Here is a 21,418-nt window from a genome sequence, read left to right on the forward strand (position 1 = left end):
ATCTTGAACAGTACTATTATAATGAAACTGCAGGGAAAAATGTTTCAGACAGCGGAGACGGTGGAAGCCATCGTCGGTCAGCTGATGGAAAAGCAACGGGCGGCCAGAGCCGCGGCCCTTGCCAGGCAGCTGGAATGCGGCTGTCCGGACTCCACCTGCCAAGACTCCAGGACTTGCGCGCACCCACTGCGGCGCATCCAAGCGGCTAAGCCACCACCGTCAGACCACCACGTGTCGTCCACTACTGGCCCGTCACCGCGACCGATGTCCCAACCTCCCAGACAATACACCAGAGATCACAGAACTTCACAACAATCAGCGTCACCGTTACTTCTATCCCTAGGTCAAATACAAGGAGGCGGTGGTCTCCTAATCCTGAATGGAACCAGCAATACCACACAACAACATTCCTCCTTAGTATCACCTCTATCAGTGACGTCATTTGTCTGTGAAGAACCCAGAGACAGGTACCGACAGCAGTACAAACCTACTTTTGTTCTGAAAAGGGAAGTGCCTGACACTCCGACTCCATGTCGTCAAAATTCAGACTCCACTTTTGAAGTGGAAAGTCAAGTAGAAGAAAAAATAGAGGTAGAGACTTTTGAAACAAAAATAAAAATAGAGCATAGGACTAGAAACCAGATGATTGCCAGCGCACCGGCCACGCCGTCTCGGTATCCTGATCTGGTGGAGCGATTAGAGAGTAAGGTTTTTACAGATAACTGTGATGATACGTTAGTATTACTTGGAACTGATGGAAATTTAGGGTCTAGTGGATTTTTCGATGAAACATTGGAATTGTCGCATGAAGACATACAGAAGACGCTATCAGCGAATATGCCTTCGTGTGAACTAAATAGGAGTGGAGTGAGATCTTCTGATACGGCCAATGTTATGGTCTCAGGAATTGATACCATGGACTTTATTGAAAGCTGCGAGGCAGTTGCTTCACCCACCCATGTTGTAGATGATAATGTTTTTGTGAATCTGGACGCTTTTGATATGCTTGGTGATTTTCCGGAACTAGAGGTATTGGATCCTAGTTCAATATCAACGAATCCAGTGGTAAGTAACTGTAACTCATTTTGGGTTGCATGATGTACCCGTGCAAATGCGTTGCTTATATTTTGTTGGAGATAATAAGTAAACAATAAAATTGTCATGTCACTTTTCTTAATGAAACATTCGAGTATTTAACAAAATATTTTGCAAGCCACTAAGTCTGGTTAACACTGCATGAAATTGATGCCAGAAATATTTGAGCGTTTTTGGAATCCTGAATGAGGATGTTAAATTTTCAAAAACAAAATGTGGCTTAGCTAAAGCAATGATTTCTTTCCAAATCTAAATATTCATAATAAAGATATGGCCTTAAAGGTCATTTCATATTTTCAGCCGAGTTGTGGCAAGTCGCCCCCCGCCGAAGAGAGTGAGAAGATGCAAACGGAATGCAGCAACGAAGGAACTCTGAGCATCACTGACTATTCTCCCGAATGGGCGTACCCTGAAGGAGGAGCCAAGGTCCTAGTGGCGGGCCCTTGGACCGAGTCATCGGATCAGTATACGGTGCTCTTTGACAACTTCCCCGTACCGTCGATATTGGTGCAGAATGGACTACTGAGGTGCTATTGTCCAGGTAAATGCCATGCAAATGACTACAGTATTATAATATAATATCGGATACAACTAGATACATTAATTTTAAGTATGTTTTTTGAAATAAATAGCGGTCATAGCTTTCTTCTCCCAGAGGCATAATAAAAAAATACAAAGTAAAAATATGAATGAAAGGAAGTAAATACTAAAGGAAGTAAAAGGAAGTAAAATAATAAGGAGGAAGAATTTAAAGGAGGTACTACTCGTAATATCAGACTAGTAAATAAGTTGAACTTCTGAAGTAATCAGACCAGAAACCGTTTCAAGTTTCCTCTTGATTAGTTATCTGAATAAGCCTTAGGCTGAGTTGCCCCAACTTACTTTACCGTAACTATAACAATAACCGGTGTTTTTTGTATGGAGTTTGACAGAATTGTGACGTTTGTCAAAGTTAAAGTAAGATGGTGCAACTCAGCCTAAGAAAATAAAACAAAAAACTGTCTAAATTATGTCATTTTCATCATTATTTTTAGCTCATGAAGCCGGCCTAGCAGCGATGCAAGTCGCACGCGGCGGCCGGGTGGTTTCCGATACAGTGGTATTCGAGTACAAAGCCGGTCCAGCTCCGGCGCCGTCTTCGCCCGCGTCCGCGCCGCTGCCGTCGCTGGACTTTAGGCGGTTTACGCTGCTGCAGCGCTTGCAGCGGCTGCATGGACGGCTGCAGATCAAGAGCGAGCCGATGGATGATAACAATCAGGTATGAAAATGTTGAATGGATTCAATTAAGGGTTAGCCACGCATTATTTTGGTAGCTAAGGGCTATTATTTTAAACTTAGTGCATTAACTTTCTTAAAATTCAGAGATCTTATTTTTTCAAAAATAATTAGAGACTGCTCAATAAAACCCGTCAGCTAGATCAAAATGAGCCATAGCGCGCAGTCGTGTGTCTATGACTGACGATATCAATATTTTTTGTTACTGTTCTGATCTCAATCATACCAAGTTATCAACCTGTGCGCTTTGTGGAGTCCATTCATGACACACATACATAGTTAAATTATTTAGAAAGGTCTTTTAACATTACCTACTTCCTAGAATCAAATTGATTTTCTTATTCTGTAACACTAAAATTATGTATCTTCAATTCCAGATTGATGAGGTCCAACTATACTCGAACCCAAAATTTGAAGAGCGGCTGGTCTCCTTCTGTCGATCACTAAGCGCCCGTTCCACGGGTACTTCCGAGGGTTTCACCACGGAGCCTGGTGAAGATGGCTCGTCCGTCCTCCACTTGGCTGCAGCATTAGGATATACCAAGCTGACGACAGCGCTACTGAGGTGGAAGCAGGATGACAGCAGTCTGGCGCTGGAGAAAGAAGTCAATTTGGGGGCGAGGGATGTTGATAATAATACGCCTTTGGTAAGTTTGTAGAAGTGCAATAGTAAATCTATTCTGGTATCCTTTTTATGTATACCGATTTAAATAGTTCTCAACTAATTAAATAGTATTGCCTTTCAACGCAAAAGTAGTGTCTAAAATTTTACTTAAACCTTTGCCAACCTGTATTTTGGTTCATTGAGGGTCCAATGAAACATTCCCCGGGACAATCTTGACTTTCATTGGTTGACTTTTAGTGGCAATTAAGCTAAGTATTATAATAATAGTCATATGGTATTTATTTTCAGATGCTGGCAAGTGCCGCCGGTCACGTAGAAACAGCTGTTGTCTTGGCTAGGTGGTCAGCCGGCACTCGGTGTGAGGCGGGAGCCAGGCAGGCCGCTGCTGCTGCCCGGCGTTCAGGCCATTCGAAGCTAGCTGCCCTGCTGGACAGGATACACCCTCCGCCTAGGGATGGAGTATTTCTGAGGCCACATAGGTAAGTAAATAGTCGATAGATCCAATATAAAGCAGGAGACAAGAACTAATGCAGCTGACTTGCATTTGGCGCAATCCAAACTCATTGATCTGCTGAACAGAATACATTTTCTACCAAGAGAGCAAGCTGTTTAATAGTTGACTCAGCTAGTGTGAAGCAGGAGCTAAGCAAACTGCTGCCGTCACCCGACGCTTCGGACACTTCAAATTCGTTGCTGTGATGGACTGGATACTTCCTCCTCCTAGGAATGGAGTGTTTATAATACCATAGAAAGCTATTCATGAGCTGTGGTTTTCTGAATAAAGAAAAATAAAATAAATAAAATAAGATGTCAGAATTTTGAAATTCATGATAATTTCGATATTTTGGGTTCTTCACTGACTGTAGAAATATTTTTTATTTCTTTCCAGTTTATCCCAGAAAGGGCGAACGGGCAGTTTGGAGAGCAACCTCATCAAAAGGCCCTCGATAGATAGCGGAATCAATATGGCGGACGCGTTCAGATCCAGCTCGGCTATCGACAAATCTGAGTCTAGCTCAGCTCGGTAAGATATAAAACAAAAATTGTTATTAAATTCAAGAACAAAAAATATATTTGCATTACCGTCGCTTGCCTCTCTAACTGACGTAACTGATATTTAGCAAAATTTTCAGGCTATTAGACAGATCGATTCCTCTTGCAAAATTGATTGAAATGGTGTAGATAACTCAGTTTCGAAAAAAAATTACAGATACGTCAGTTAGACAGGCAAGCGACGTTATTTTGTTAATAATAATTGGTTTTCACATACTGTTGCAGGTGGGAACGCAGCATGTCCCTGCCTCTTGATTCCGACACTTCCGAAGACAGTCTTGGAGACTCAAAGATCGGGAGACGCATGGACTTGGCTCTTTGTAAGTCTCCACCGGGACCAGTAATACCAACTCTTATAGCGACTCATCCAAACAGTAATGCAGCTGTATCAAAATTTTGGTCTTTTTCATTATTTAAAAAATCACCAATCAACCCATTTTAAAGCTGAACATACCTATTTCAGATATCATTCAATCATCCCATTCCAGCCTCTGGAAACTATTTAGATACCATTTTTATAGCGACTCAGTTTTAAAAATCTGCTTTCACCTAAAATAGTTTTAGAATTTAATCTTTAGATAATATTGTTAGAAATTCATTCCATCATTATTGAATACATCACATCGGTACTTTTGTAGTGTAGTTATCAATTTTGCAAGCAAGTAGCCCTGTTGAAATTCATCCATTTTCAAAAGGTTGATCAAGTAGTTATCTAAACTTTAATCTATTTCACCTATCCTTATCCAAAGTAATCTCTCTCCTTTTCATGCCATGATATTAAAGTACAGGTTTCAAAACATCATTAATCTGCTAATCCTCCTTCCAAAATTTTACCCTGTTCGTAGTGCTAGTTTCAAAATTCATATGGTAATAATAGTCGCTATAAGAACTGGTATTATAACTGCTGGTGTCACATAGCAGTTCCTTTCATTTGCTGAAGATTATTTGTTTATCGGCACTGCGCCTGGAGGCTATAATAGGGTGTAAGTTTTGGATCGTTGCGGTCGCATTTGGAAATATGGTTCGGCAGTATCGTCTACGGGCATTTGGCAAGCGAAGTGAGTTCCTCCGTAAAGTGGTTTGTAAAATGTTTAAAAGAAATAATCGGGTGTAAAACTAAAAAACAAACACATGTACGTATGATATGCACTGTAGACTCGGAATGCAGTAATTTAAAGTAAGGACTCTTATCTTTATCGAAACCATATTGTACAAATATTTCAATGCGTAGAACAGTCGTGTAGTATTAGTAGTACGTCATCGATGTAACTCATATCTAATTTATGGGTTATATTACGAAAGTACCATGACTGATGTAATTTAAGAGGTGGCCGCGACTCAGAACGTCCAAAATGTAACTAACGAGGTAACAACCATGGCAGTATCAATAGGCGTTGAGACGAGCGATAGTACCTCGTCTGAATAACTAAAGGCAAGGAACCCACCTCGCTATCCATACTCAGACGGCGTGTTGTCTAAGCGAGACCACGTGGCGACTCGTGGCCAGCCCTCTCATAGACGTGGAGGTAGTTATAATTATAACGGAAGAACCATGGCTGACACAATTTTAAGAGGTGGTCGCGACTTATTACGTCCATAATATAACTAAAAAGGTGACAACCAAGGCAGTATCAGTAGGCGTTGAGACCTCGTTTGAATAACTAAAGGCAAGGAACCCACCTCGCTATCCATACTCAGCCGGCGTGTTGGGTTTACCTATTATGACGAAAGGATCATGATGCCTGACGTAATTTAGGAGGTAACCTAATGTAACTAAAAAGGTGACATCAATGGCAGTATTAGTAGGTGTTGAGACCTCGTTTGAATAACTAAAGGCAAGGAACCCACCTCGCTATCCATACTCAGCCGGCGTGTTGTCCAGGCGAGACCGCGTGGCGACTCGTGGCCAGCCAACTCATAGACGTGGAGGTAGTTATAATTATAACGGAAGGACCATGGCTGACATAATTTTAAGAGGTGGTCGCGACTTATTACGTCCATAATGTAACTAAAAAGGTGACAACCAAGGCAGTATTAGTAGGCGTTGAGACCTCGTTTGAATAACTAAAGGCAAGGAACCCACCTCGCTATCCATACTCAGCCGGCGTGTTGTCCAGGCGAGACCGCGTGGCGTCTCGTGGCCAGCATGCTCATAGACGTGGGGGTAGTTATAATTATAATGGAAGGACCATGGCTGACATAATTTAAGAGGTGGTCGCGACTAATTACGTCCATAATGTATCTAAAAAGGTGACAACCATGGCAGTATGAGTAGGCGTTGAGACCTCGTTTGAATAACTAAAGGCAAGGAACCCACCTCGCTATCCATACTCAGCCGGCGTGTTGTCCAGGCGAGACCGCGTGGCGACGCGCGGCCAGCCCGCTCATAGACGTGGAGGTAGTTATAATTATAACGGAAGAACCATGGCTGACATAATTTAAGAGGTGGTCGCGACTTATTACGTCCATAATGTATCTAAAAAGGTGACAACCAAGGCAGTATTAGTAGGCGTTGAGACCTCGTTTGAATAACTAAAGGCAAGGAACCCACCTCGCTATCCATACTCAGCCGGCGTGTTGTCCAGGCGAGACCGCGTGGCGTCTCGTGGCCAGCATGCTCATAGACGTGGGGGTAGTTATAATTATAATGGAAGGACCATGGCTGACATAATTTAAGAGGTGGTCGCGACTAATTACGTCCATAATGTATCTAAAAAGGTGACAACCATGGCAGTATGAGTAGGCGTTGAGACCTCGTTTGAATAACTAAAGGCAAGGAACCCACCTCGCTATCCATACTCAGCCGGCGTGTTGTCCAGGCGAGACCGCGTGGCGACGCGCGGCCAGCCCGCTCATAGACGTGGAGGCGCTGTCGGACACCTCGCCCCCCGCCAGCCCGCCCCCGCCGCCGCCCCAAGGTCAGTCGCGGCGAGAAACGGTATAGATGGTACGAAAATTTCGCACGACCAAGTCAGATGACTTGAAATGATTGAGCAGTCACTTGGGGCTAAATTGAAAATTGGACTTTTGGAGATGTTTGGAAATTCTAGAATCAATAAAATTAATGAGATTACAAATTGTAAATTATTGTCTGCTGACGTGAATGTTTTGAAGTTTAATGTGTTTCTCCTAATTGGCCTTTCATTTTTGGAAATGATTAAAAATATGAGATAGCACACATTTTAGTAACGTGAAACTAATTTTGAATACTACTTCAAAACCGTGTATTCATATTATTTGTAAAATTGGATTTCTTCTAGTTATAAACTCCAACAAAACCCTGACCAGGATATTAAATTACAATACCCAAAACCTGAATTGGCTAAGAAATTTACAATACAACTGTTCTATACCATTTCAAGCCGCAGCTTCCCTCCGCTCCTATCTCAATGTTGTGATTGTAGTAGTGCATCTGGCCGCTCGGTCCTCTTCTTCTAACAAGTCGTCTGTATATCTCTGTCCCTTTCTGTCGCCAGTCTGTAGCCCTGAACGTGAACACTGTATGTCGGTAGACCACTTGTAGTCTCTTCTGTATTTTTGTATCCTGTATTGAGCGGAGATCCCCCAATGTTGGTGTTTGTAGTTTCCTTAAGCTAAACTGAATTATCTGAGTCAGTAACAACTCTTTCAGCTGCATTACTGATTCAGATTGTTCTCAGAAACTCATTTTACATTTTAAAGACAACGACATAAAGTTCAGTTTAGCTTACTCGATGTTGTCAATCGATGTCGCTTTGAATGGTTCGTATTGGTCTATCCACAACTACAGTACCTTCAAACACATCAAATCGATTGGCTTTTTTTCCATTTCAGTACACTTGACGTCAGCGTTGAAAAATGTTACACTGATCAAGAAAACGAAACATAATACACTGCATGACGCTAAAATTGCTTGCATGACGAATATTTATTATGACGGCTTTTTATGTGTAGTTTTGCTGTACTTATTATAACAAGAAACCAAGCTATGTGAGGGAAAAAATACAGCGCTGTTATTTCATTGCTGTTTATAATATTGTATTTCTTAAAACTCTACACTTTGAAAATATCTTGATGTTAACATTTTATGCAAAATTTTGGAAATCTCGTTTGTTAAGCTAATTAAGAACAAAATGTTAGCACTTTCTATGTGTTATTGTATGTTGTAAATGTATAGCTATTGATGTTTAATGTTGCTGAAGTTTCATAAAGTTGTTTTTAAATAGGTCTATTATTTAAAAAAATACCTTGTTTATTTTTGAAGAAACGATTTAAAAAAATATGAACACTTTGTGAAACTTCGACAAAAGTGTGACTATGCTACGAGTATAACTGTGTGTATGAAATCTGCATCAAAAGATTATAGAAATAAAACCATTCACAGTTTCAATGTAACATACGCCATTGAAGGAAATTATTAATTTAGTTTCTTGCTCTATCATAAAATGAAAACCATTTTCAAGGCCAACCTGCCTGATGTGTTCTATAATTTCTTGATGCTGCTCTTTAAGTGTATTGTAGAAGTGTTCAGTATGAGGTTCCACATCACAAATACTTTCAGGGGAGCAGGATGACAGAGTGTTCACGTTGGCCGAGCAAATCATCGCCGCGATGCCAGAAAGGATAAAAGTACGTACATTTTGTTTCATTGTATAGGTACCCAATAAGGGCGCTAAAAATAAAATTAGATTTATTATGAACGAGTGTAATGAATGAAAGAGTATTGTCTATTTACCCTAATCACCTTAGTAGCTTGAAGTACAGGCATAGTGCATAACTGAGTAGGTTCCTGCCGTATGGGAGCAGTGCGGGACGGGTGACATGTGACGTTCAACATAAACATGTTTGTACGTATGAAATCTCGCTGACATTTGGACATAATAAAATGCACCCTTCTGCACTGCAGGAACCACTTAGTTCTGAACAGTACGTACTCAGATAATGCGTATAATCAAATATTTTTGCCAAACAAAAAACGAACAATGTTTCTTAATAAAATAAATATCAATAGCACAGTGGTTTCATGTCACATACACTGTGCGTGTCTTGAAGCCACTGTGCCTAGCATTTCAAAAAGATCAATAACATGATTCTCTGGTCCCAGAACGAAAGCTCGTCGTTGCTGTCGGGCTGCGGGCTCGAGGGCGGCGGGGGCAACGGCGAGGACACGCTCATGGTCCCGCTGCTCGATGACGCCACCACCTTCAACACCGAGTTCAGCTTTGAGTTCTGCGATAATACTTACAGGTACTGCGTTAATAACATCATATTCTTCTCAAAGGACATATAAAACTACAAAACCATTGCGTTAAAGTCAACAGCGAGGACACGCTCATGGTCCCGCTGCTCGATGACGCCACCACCTTCAACACCGAGTTCAGCTTTGAGTTCTGCGACAATACTTACAGGTATAGTATTATGTATACTGTCACGCTTATGATCTTGCTGCTCGAACGCCACCACCTTCAACACAGAATTCAGCTTTGAGTTCTGCGATAACACTTACAGGTATATTGTTATTGATAATCATACTTCTTAAAGTAGAGGGCATTCATAATAACAAACAGTTGAGGAGGGAACAACGGCGAGGACACGCTCATGGTCCCGCTGCTCGATGACGCCACCACCTTCAATACCGAGTTCAGCTTTGAATTCTGCGATAACACTTATTATAGGTATTGTGTTATTAGCAATCATTCTTCTTAGTTAGAGGACATAATACATCTATACTTATGGGTAACTTAATCAGTATTAAGATTGTTTGCGTTAGGCTTGAATTTATGACAGACCCTTTACTATTTTCTACTTGCATACCTAATCGGTTGCCTAGCAGCTTATTCTATGGGTCTTGGGAGTTGGAAGGTGCTCATACCCAGAAGTAGAAGTCAATCTTTGAAAGGGTTAAAATCTGTTTATGCGCAATAAATGATCCAATATATATATAAAGCATAAAGTTCTAAACTAAGTATCAATAACTGTAAAGCTTTTTTACCGCAGATTTAGCATCATCTGCTGTGACAATCACTGCTATGTGTTTTGTTATTGTACCATGTTAACCCTATCACATTTTGTTTCCTAGGTATTGCGGTGGATCGACTCCATCATCAGGATCCGTATCTCCCGGGTCCGCGTTGTCGCCTCCACCGCCGTCTCCCAGGCCCGCGATCAACGCGGCCCCGTCTGCTACACTGCAGGAGTTCCTGAACGCTACCACGCATTTCTCCAGTCTTACACTAAATGGTAAGAATGAGTCTACCCTCTATATCCAGGTACCCCACAGTTCTACCTTTTTTTTTGTTAGTGAGTGTTATTGTTGTGGTTATTGAGATACACATGCAAAGAAAGCTAGTGAAGTACTCCAATTGCAGTGCAATGATTTAGTTTGTGAATTATGATGATTGCTTAAGTTTGGTTAAATTCTTTTAGGTGATCGACTATATGGGTAATGTAGGCTTTGAAACTTTGAAACTAGAGTTTATGTGCGTCACCATGCACATCTGACGCTTATAAAAGATGCTATGACGGGTCAGCTCCATTGTCTGGGCTAATTTTTCCCCGATTGCCCTACCTCAAGTTACACAGGTGCGCAATCAATGCAGTCTCGTCTGCAATAGTGCAGGAGTTTCTGGACTCAACCACCAACTTCTTTAATCTGACTAAATTACAAAAAATATTTTTCAGGGTATATGTTTCTTTGGCGTGTGGTTATCTAAAGAAAGAGCCCTGTAGCTATTGCCGTAACTTAGACCCGCCATACACGGACAGCTTGAAGCAGCTAGTATCCGACAGCTTCAAGCTGCGACTGCATAGTAAACTACAGTACACTACGTACACGGAACCGCTCGAGCAGTTACAACTGTTTCCATAGTTTGCTATGCAGTCGCAGCTTGAAGCTGCCGACATTAACTGCTTCAAGCTGTCCGTGTATAGCAGGCCTTAGGCTTCTTCTCCTCTCTCTATCAGTTAAATATTTCTCATAATCTTCTTCATTCAACAGACCGAGAACAGCGCGAGCTATACTCGGCGGCCATCACGATACAGAAGGCGTACCGGCAGTACCGAGGCCGGCAGTTACAACGGCGCGCCGCCGCCGCCGCTATCACTATACAGAACTGCTACCGGCGGTACAAACAGGTAAGTTGATAATAATTATAATAAACACACTCAACATCAAATAAACCTCACCTTCCGCGACGCGAACTTTAAAGATTTTCTTCTGACACAATCATGGTACCCCAACAATATTGGTGTTATTTGAAAGTCCAATAAATATCCTTAAAGAAAAATACATTTTATTTCTAAATAAATGATTAACATATACCATAAATGTGACTTGAAAATAGACCTCACTTTGGGCTCACCTCTGGGATCAATTAGACCAATTTTTTTATGGTTATAAAACCAAATAAAGATCTCACGTGTCCTCTTTAACAGATGGATAGCGATTAATCCCAACTTAACAGTTTTATAGTAATAAAAAATGGCTATAGCGTAACTACCTATTTTTTGTAGAAGTGTCTCTGGATCCTTGTAAAGACACATTTTTGGGGTAAAAACCTTTCCTTTAATGAAATGAAGTTTAGAACTAGGCTTTCAAATGGTACCAATGTTGGTGGGAAGTGGGGATGCATACGTTTGATAAGTGCTTGTCGCGGGAGGTGCGATTTATTTGATGCCGAGTGTAGAACTCTTTATTGGACACCTCAACAAAATAAGAAAAAAAAAAGAGGAACACACGGATCATCATCAACAGCCCTTTACAGTCCACTGCTGGACTATGAGCCTCCTCCACTATAGTAGAGGGTTTTGCCATAATCCCCACGCTTGGCAGGCGGATAAGTAGGTACAATTAGCCACCTAATTGAATACTCTGAAAGAATACTCTGCACATCTTTCTTGTATGTTACATAAGCGCCGTTTCTATGGAGACTGATGTTGCCCATTTTCACCATCAATCCCTAACTTTTAAGTGACCCTTATGAAAACAAACTTCCTGTTGCTACTAGGGGTCACTTAAAAATTACGGGCGTAAAATTTACATATCTTTAATATGACTCTACTGTTAACTGGAATTCACTATTCACTATGAGTTCTAAGTGTTTAAGTCCAAAGCTCTCTAGTCCCTCCTATATTTTGATGAGAATGTTAAGCTGTTGGGCCTATTAGTAAGTAATAGTAGGGGGAGTATAAGTCAAATTCTCCAATTTCCTCTGGTGCTCTCCATTTTGTCAGTTGAAGTGGGTCGTACTCCTGCAGCTGACACTAATTACCTGATGATGAACAGTACTGGTAGCTAGCAGTGGAAATGTAACAAATTAATGCCACTTATACTTATGACAATGACAGTTTCTTTCCTGACCTTCATTAGTTGGGTTTTCACAGTAAAGTGAATTTAGTTGAAATGGTTGCACTAAACTTGTTTTGAGAATCAAAATTGTCATGTTATCGTTTAATTCGAACGTTGAGTATCGAATTACGATTCGAAGACGAAAGTTGTTCATGCTAAAGGTACAGGAGTTCCAGCAGTGGGAACGAGAGGTGTGAATAGTCCCGTAACTAGTGTAGTAAAAGTGTAATCTACCCTCGTTTGCGCAGTTCGCGTACTTGAAGCAGATGCACGCGGCGGCCACGGTGATCCAGCGCGGATACCGCACAATGCGCGCGCGCCGCCTCGCCTCCACACCCATCAAGTAAGCCGTTTAAAACTTTATTGCTAGTAGCATAAGGGCCAGTTTTACGTGTCTTGATAACATTTTTAGCTGTTTGATATTTAGCGGTAAAGTAATTAATATTAAGGCTTGGTATTTCTGCTAAAGTAGGTATTTCGCGCTGTCAAAATCTGCGCGCGCAATACTTCGCCGAAGACAGCGCGCCAAAGAGCTCTCGCGGCTACACAGTATAGAAATACGCAGTTTAGATATACGCAGTTGGTTAGGTTAGGTTGACTTCCTTCCGTTCAAGCGTCACACCAGGCCTGTTAATCTCCGCGAGTTTACATCGAAAACAAAACACGCACGATGGCCCACCTACAGGATACTATTCGACAAGGCCTCACATACGAGCGAACATTGACTCACGCACGCGTATTCTTGTGTATGATGGAAAAAAAATGAAGAAAATGGTGTACTAAATACTGTGCAGTATTTAACTGCCTAAATAATAATAAAAACACAGAATGTAATGTATAAAGTTGCCTGAAGACACTGAGAGGTAAATAAGTAGTTAATATTATTCATGATAATTCATGCTAAATCATGTATTTCCTCCGCCATTTTCCGCAGTTTGGCACCTCACGTCACATCATTTAACCGAAGTCAGCCCTATAGCTTCGGCGCAGTGCCGATCACTGACGTTTGTCAACAAAATGGTGCTTGACTCTTGAGATAGGCTAAATTACACCATATTGTTAATGACATTGAGCATACATTTTTTTTAATACCCTCGCGAAGTAAAACTTCTGTACGTAGTACTTATTATTATTCTGTGGTCACACTCACAGCACTTTCTAATACAAATCATATCCAAGCGATACAAATTAAAACAACTTTTAAAATTTTTGGGAATATATTTTAGAATCGAATAAATATAGAATATAACTGCCAAAGTAAACACGGTTCAAAGAGGCGTGGCGTCACCCGACCTTCCGGAAGTTCCGCGCCGGCTAAAAGAATTTCAAGATTACGTCACCCGACCTATCGGTAGATCCTCGGGAGCTTGAGCGATTGGAAAAACATTTTATGATCAGTTACTCGTAATAGCGATTATTTAGAGCTTGGATAATAAATTATAGTTGTTGCAATTCACAAAGCTTTGCATGTGGTTAATTACATTAATCAGTACACGCATCAATTTTGTTCAGTCTTTTTGTTTATTAATAATAAATAAAAATATCATACTAAAATTGCATACATATTTGTTTGTATTGGTCTGGGTGTTTTCTTTCCATAATTTATGTATAACGTATGTACGGGGCTCTGTATCGAAAATCACTATGAGCAATGAGCATCACACACTGTTACCTGGAGTGCATTACCGCAGCAAAATTTTTATAAATGTTGTGCTTTAGAGAGTCGAGAGTATAGCAGATAATTAGTCCATCGTGAGCAGAAATTTGTCCACTAATAGCAAAATTCGTTCAAATTATAGTTTTAAAGTTATTGGCTAGAAGATTATTTTATCTTGCAGCTTAGACCTTTAGCTACAGACCTTAGACAGTATTTTTGAAACATTCTTACGCATGGTGGAGGAAGGGACGCTCTAGAGCTGTGGTTCTTAACCGGTGGTCCGCGGACCGCTGGTGGTCCCTGGAGGCATTCCAAGTGGTCCACGATGTGCACTTGCACACCTTGGTCAAAACCACTTTTAACTGATTTTTGCAGTCAAACTTGTTTTGATCGATTATGAGGTGGTCCCTGACAAGACAGAAATTTGGTAAAATGGTCCCTCATGACTTAAAGGTTAAGAACCACTGCTCTAGAGACTCAAAACTACAAGGATACACATGAACTCCAGTTTTAAATCCGTTGATATCTGCTGCATATGTTTTTGGCTATAAGATTCTTCTATCTTACGGCTTAGACCTTTATCTACAGACCTTAAACAGTATTTTTGTGAAAATTCTTACGCATGGTGGAGGAAGGGACGCTCTAGACACACAAGTCTACAAGGAGTCATATGAACTCCAGTTTTAAATCCGTTAACATCTGTTGCATCTGCCATCTTTTTGGCTAGAAGATTCTTCTATCTTACAGCTTAGACCTTTAGCTACAGACCTTAGACAGCATTTTTTATTATTTATTTGTGTCAGTGTGCTCTTCTAAAGAGTGTAAGACGATTATATGTAGGTACTATTAAAATGTAATTTTAACTCATTGGTTTTGTCTCATATTTGAGGAATGTACTATGTATCATGAGTAGAGTCTTCGTTTAAAAGGATGCGAACGATTTAAATTTCAATAGGTAGACAAAATTGATAATTCTTAATTATCAAAAATTTAAGCTTTCTCCAGTAACACTGATATTATTATACTGTGACTCATCAAAGTCATCATTGTCAAAAATATTGACAAATCGCGAACTGTCACGGCCATAAAACTGACACGCGTCCGTCCTCCGTAAGCGCCACCGCGCGACTGATTGAGATTGTCCAAGCCGTCATGGACGATTTTTTCCACATTTTTTAACATAGTAACTAAATAAGACGCAATATAAAAATTTCATCCGTTAAAAGCCCTCAAGTTATTTCTGAACTTTAGTTTAGTAAAAGATTTAGAATCTCAAATCGCTTATTTTAAAAATAAAACCATAAATAGAAAACGAATAGAGGTAACTTTGGGAATATATTCTATCGAGTCAACTTCATCAAATCGTGTTTCCATCCGTTAATAGCCCTCGAAAATATCCTCAACTATGCCCAATAAAAATCTTAGCCTTTAATTTTACTGTTTAGTACCTCAAAAATGAAAAATGAAAACCTCATTTTCGCCATTTTCTCTGCTACCCGGCCTTAAGAGTAGGTATATATTTTACATGCTTACCAGTAATTTTATCTATCAATAAGATATTTGAGACTTGAAAACTTTATCAAAAGTTATACTTTATCTAAACTGAAAAAATGTTTGGTTACTGCTTACACAACAAAAGTGAACACGGAACACTGTGGTTATGAGGAACAAAATGTTGTGTAAATTAAACAAATAATTCTGTAGTGAGCTAGACTTGGTTTGGTTATAGTTAACACTTAGTTCGGTGGTCACTTTTGTTGTGTAAGCAGTAACCAAACATTTTTTTCAGTGACAGGGAATAGGTGTTGCTATCAGGGGCTTCAGAAAGTTATGAAACAGGTCCAAAGTAAAACATAATATTTTAATCATAAACTTGTTTGATCTCTGAAAAGCCAGAAGAGAAAGCCAGAATTCGTTTTTTAACATCTGGTGAATCTTCTTTTATGAAAAGAAAAGGAATTTTGTATGAGACCTAATATTCTTCATTTCGATATAGGAGGACATATTCCCAGAGGCGTCAAAACCAAGCCGCGAGGAAGATTCAGCAGTTCATGAGACAATCTAAAATCAAGTAAGTGAATTAGTTATTAGTTTTTAATGTATCGAAACATAGGCGGTATTAATTACTGCCGTTAAGCAGTATTTGAGTTAAGCTTTTAAAAGTTTACGCTCTGAAATAATTAAATATTTTTTTATTCACTTAAACAACCCAGTAATTTACAATATTAAGTAATAAGTAGAACTATGTTACTCTAGGGTTAGTTTTAATTTTTAGTGTCACAAAAACTTGGAACCCTGACCCGGAAACTAGTAAAAAACTGTATTATCAGGATCAGTGATTCCTCAAACGGATTTAACAATTGAGACGAAATGTAAGTTATTGAAGAAATGGTACCTAATATCCTTTTAATCGATACCATGATTATAATTAGGTATGTGTTCTGTTTCCGTGATCGAATTATTACTAAGTTTCAAATAAACTTGGACAAAATCCTACGACAGCGAATAGGCATCATATTAAAATCAAAATCAAAAATATTTTATTCAATTTAGACCACAAGTGGCAATTAACAATCAGTAATTCAACTTATCGATGGCCAAAATGTATTCTAATTTAACGAATATTACGACTCTATTATTCTTGACCTCTGAATATAATTATTTCCACGAAAGCCCTTCTACATGCTTATCAACCTAGTATTAGTGTAATAACCCCAGCCTTTAGACAACGTTTTCAATATCTCCCATATTGCCAACCTTTTTGTTACAGCCTATGAAAAGACCCACACTGTCCATCCCACTTAATAAATATCCGATGATAATACAAACCTCTATTTACCTCATTTCCATCAGCATAAAAATGATAAATATTACCCTGACGGGGTACAATGAGCAATAATTTCGCGATACGCTGGTCATATATAATTGATATCCCCTTTTATCTAGCTGTATAATTTTCCACGGCCCTGGACGACCTTTATTAGAAAAATATCGTGTACATCTAAAAATATTTGCACGAATAAGCTACGAAGTTTTTTGGGGTCTATTCTAATATTGGTAACATTGTGAATTGATTTTTACGGTTGATAGTTCCATGAAAATGATTATTTACGTAGTCCCAAATGATTGAAATATTATTTTAAGGCCTAATTTGTATACTAGTGTCTCAAGACAAAAGTCTTCGAGCAGTGTGTTGCCAGTGTTGATTTATGGATCCGAAACGTGGTCGCTTACTATGGGCCTCATAAGAAGGCTCAAGGTCACCCAAAGGGCGATGGAGCGGGCCATGCTTGGAGTTTCCCTGCGTGATCGAATCAGAAATGAGGAGATCCGCAGGAGAACCAAAGTGACCGACATAGCTCGCAGAATTGCTAAAACCAAGTGGCAGTGGGCGGGGCACATAGCTCGTAGAGACGATGGCCGTTGGGGCAGAAAAGTTCTCGAGTGGCGACCGCGGGCTGGAAGACGTAGCGTGGGCAGGCCTCCTACTAGGTGGACCGACGATCTCGTAAAGGTCGCGGGAAGAGCCTGGATGCGGGCAGCGCAGGACCGTGCATTGTGGAAAACCTTGGAGGAGGCCTTTGTCCAGCAGTGGACGTCATTTGGCTGAAACGGGTTGTATACTAGTAAAATAATACTTCAATTAAAGCCTTGTTTATGAATGAAATGTTTAATAAAAGCCGCTATCAATTTTACTTTACGTCCAATTTAATTGCGAAACTAAAATAAACGTTCCAAGCTTTCACTGAACAATAACGTTTATGAATATTCATTGTTATAATAATATTTTAATTTAATTTCTCTCTTCATTAAAATTCAGTGAATAAATAAATACAATAATATGATCCTCGGTAAACTTTCAGTACAAGTAGGTTCAGTGTGTCCGGTCCTTACAAAGTTTACGCTTATTTAAGTTAGTGATGCTTAAATTAAAAGGAGGAACTGGCTATCTTACCTCTAACTGCCGGAACACAACAATTAAGCTTTAGCACAGAAAGAATATGACATTTTGAAAGCCTTCAATCAATTTACCTCTACGTATAACAATCTTGCAATCGAGCCGCGAAAGGATGCAGTAGCTAAAATAATCAGAATGATAGTTTTTTTACCTGTGGCATGTTACATAACTCTAATGCCAGACCAGCAGCGGCTATCACTACATCAGCGGTGTCCTAACGTGTCGACGTTGTTCGCTCACGTTTACCAACAAGATTGGCTACTGTAGCCATGTGAGGGCACATGATAGGGCAGCCCAGCGTAGCCCTCTTATTGCGGACTAAAGGAATTTTGTCGTAGTTACCGTAGCCAAAAGCGGCTTGGGAGTATGTATATAGACTCATAAAAAACCTGCTACATCTTACCTCCCCTGTGATACAAGTTTTGTTGCTAAATCCCTGGAGGACTCCGAAATTGTTTGCCCGGAACTAATATCTCAACTCCATTACAGAGGGGCAAAGCCTTTTTGAATAGAAACGAGTATAAGATACGGAATATGGAGGAAAATATGTTATTGCGCTAGACTTTTATCCAGGGACCGTAGGCTTACCGCTGGATACGGGCTTGATTGAATAACACTCATAAGTGTGGCTATTTAAGCCAGGACACAATTATTATTATTAATAGTAATAATAAGCTTTATTTGACTATTTGACGACCAGCAAATACTTACAGGTTAAAATTAACAAAAAAGTTATACAGGGTGTTAGGTAAATGGGTATATGAGCCGACACTAGCCCATGATAACATGGGCATATAAATGGTATGGTGAAGTCAGAAATTTGATATCATCATTTATTTTTTAATTTTCATACAAAATACATTTTATAAAATCCGATTTGTATGAAAATTAAAATAATTAAAATGAAGATATCAATTTTCTGATTTCACCGTACCATTTATATGCCCATGTTAACATGGACTAGTGCCGGCTCATATACCCATTTACCTAACACCCTGTAGAAATTGTGTCCTCCAGTCAAGTCCGGGCCTTTTCAAGGCGTGTGTGAATAGGCACTTACAGGGCAGATATTTTATGTACCATCCTAGACTACATCGCACTTAACACCAGGTGCGATTGCGGTCAAATAACTGCCTTGTTATGCATAAAGAAAATAAAAATAAAGTAGGGGCTCGCTCAGCATTAATCGAGACATGCCGTGGGTATTGGGCATGCTTCGACACTCATTTTCAGCAGGTCCCTTTGAGGTTGCTACGCTTCTCTACCGTTATTATGAAGTGTAGCTCTAATTTGATATAATTTACGAAAAGTATCATATACATATAAACATTGAAATAAATTAGAACTTTCTAGAAGTCTTTGGAATTAAGATTTAGAAAAACTAGTAATGCTTTTTTCCTAGTGTAAGGCTTCCATGAAATAAATTTATACATTGATGTCTGTTACTACAGTAAAGGTACTGGAGGATTCCGATATTTAATTAAAACATGTTCAAGTTGTTCAACCCCGCTCGATCTTATTATAAAAGTTTGACAAAAAGCTCGAAAAGTCCATTGATACAGCATCAATGGATATCTTTTATAATGACGGCTGAAAAAGCTCTTAAGGCGAAGTTTCGAAGCTTCGAACTTGAGGACTTTAATAAGAAAGTTGAAGATTATTTTAAGTTTGACACCCAGTTATCTGTTAACATCTTCGGTTTTTATTTGAATTCTAAATTTTTACGTAAATTACTTTTTCATTAGCAAAGATACTTTTTGCTATAGGTTTTCATTGATTTTTTTCTTTCCAATAATTTATAAAATAAAAGTAATAGAAAAAGAAAATGATGATATTAATGATCTTGTCATAATCTTCCCTGAATGGGGTTTATTCATTCAAGGTTAAAGACTAATAAAGCATACCAATTTAATTTCAATTAATTAGTCTCTAATCTAGACAAGACCTTGAGTCTTGGAAAAGTAAAGTAGGCCTAAGGAAGTCTAAAAAAGTAGACTAATGGAATGATAAGACATGAGGAATGACTTCTTAAACTAATTTCGAACAAACGAAACATCTTGGAAATAAGAAACAACGTAACGTTAATTAAAAACCAACACACTTTAATAACGTCCCCGTCTGTCACTACGCAACAGCTCCCAGACTTTAATGTTAATTTAATTTAAAACTCACCAAGTCGTATTTTATCCGGCAAGTAATCTAATCCTCTTTCACCTTAATTTGTAAACGAAACATCCTTGAATGAATACCATGTTCCTTGTCTCGGGTAGATAAATCACTTAACAAGTAGAAATTTGTTGTTTTGTTCCTGAGGACTTAGAACTTTAGCGTTGAATGAAAGCGGTCCGTGAAGTGTGCTTGATCGTCAAAGCGCGTTATGCTGGACGTCTAAGGCTTTTGACTTAAGCCAACTCAAAACTTTGTTGGCTATTGACGATCGATTAACTTTCCCCTGGGACAAACTTGGCCTTCACTGGTTGGGTTTTTATTGGCGGTCAAGCTGTAGATCCTGGCTACACAGGAGTTGCAGCGGTGGGAACGAGTGGTGGGAACAGTACCGTACTTGACGTTCGATGAAAAAGTAAAAATGGTCTTTTTTATAGGTATCTCATCTACTTCCTATTCTATTTGAGTGATCAACACAAACCTTTTTTTTAGCTTAAGAGTGTGTTTATGAACTCGTAGTATGTATTTGATTTTTCAATTGGAAGAATTTTCTTTCTAAAATTAATATCTAATTAACTTTTTAACGCTGCTAGCACCTGGGAAGAATTTTCAACAAACGTAAGTGAATAATTTAAGGAATTGGTCATGGTATAAGATGCTATGTTATTTGTGGAGAATTATACAACAACTGTTCCTGTTAGAAATGCGTGGGTTGAGCCAGACAAATACATACAAAAACCCTGCAATGTCGAAGAGTCTTTCTACAAAACAGCGTTGTACCTATACTCTGAAACGCTCCGAATGCTTGGCCTGATCCAGTTTCTGTAGCCTGATACAGTTCTTTACCATAGAGGCGTGGTACAATGCCCAGTGTTCTTTAACCCTGTAACGCTTGCAGGTTGCAGAGCGCACGAGCCGAAAGCGTGAGGGCGGCCCTGCGGTCGCCGGCTGCCCTCCCAAGCTCATCGCCGCGCATCACCAGTACACCACCCACGCCCAATAGGTAACCACCATCATCATCATCATCATCAACCGTTTATTTGTTGACATCACTTTCTACAACAGTTCTCAACACATTATGAAAATTGTTTCCATCATAATAGAAAGCTACAAAATACTCCATTTAGAGCTTTGTACGTCGGTCCAGAATGAGCTTCAAAATCACTAAGATTCTATTGGTTTTCACTTTTTTTCATAAATGACCATGTTCTTTGTTTTATGCTAAAACCGGACAGTTTTATGGTCACTAGAGCATACCAATTT

General features: G+C 39.5%; 1 protein-coding gene and 1 long non-coding RNA gene across 2 annotated transcripts in view; one reads left to right on the forward strand and one right to left on the reverse strand.

Moving 5' to 3' along the window:
- Positions 1–21,418, forward strand: part of LOC135075686 (calmodulin-binding transcription activator 2) — a 96,016-nt gene that overhangs the window by 68,272 nt on the left and 6,326 nt on the right. Inside the window, exons 6-19 of the mRNA XM_063970138.1 lie at positions 34–1,065; positions 1,396–1,636; positions 2,130–2,353; positions 2,748–3,017; positions 3,284–3,474; positions 3,885–4,019; positions 4,274–4,368; positions 8,589–8,656; positions 9,132–9,274; positions 10,107–10,267; positions 11,025–11,161; positions 12,623–12,717; positions 16,028–16,102; positions 21,054–21,158. Coding sequence (XP_063826208.1) covers positions 34–1,065; positions 1,396–1,636; positions 2,130–2,353; positions 2,748–3,017; positions 3,284–3,474; positions 3,885–4,019; positions 4,274–4,368; positions 8,589–8,656; positions 9,132–9,274; positions 10,107–10,267; positions 11,025–11,161; positions 12,623–12,717; positions 16,028–16,102; positions 21,054–21,158 — 2,972 coding nt within the window. The remainder of the gene's footprint in view (positions 1–33; positions 1,066–1,395; positions 1,637–2,129; positions 2,354–2,747; positions 3,018–3,283; positions 3,475–3,884; positions 4,020–4,273; positions 4,369–8,588; positions 8,657–9,131; positions 9,275–10,106; positions 10,268–11,024; positions 11,162–12,622; positions 12,718–16,027; positions 16,103–21,053; positions 21,159–21,418) is intronic.
- LOC135075687 (uncharacterized) overlaps positions 13,573–21,418 on the reverse strand; it is a 545,949-nt gene continuing 538,103 nt past the window's right edge. The window contains exon 2 of the long non-coding RNA XR_010258093.1: positions 13,573–13,732. This is a non-coding gene — a long non-coding RNA (uncharacterized LOC135075687). The remainder of the gene's footprint in view (positions 13,733–21,418) is intronic.

Source organism: Ostrinia nubilalis, chromosome 10 (genome assembly GCF_963855985.1).
Source record: "Ostrinia nubilalis chromosome 10, ilOstNubi1.1, whole genome shotgun sequence".
Lineage (NCBI taxonomy): Eukaryota > Metazoa > Arthropoda > Insecta > Lepidoptera > Crambidae > Ostrinia > Ostrinia nubilalis.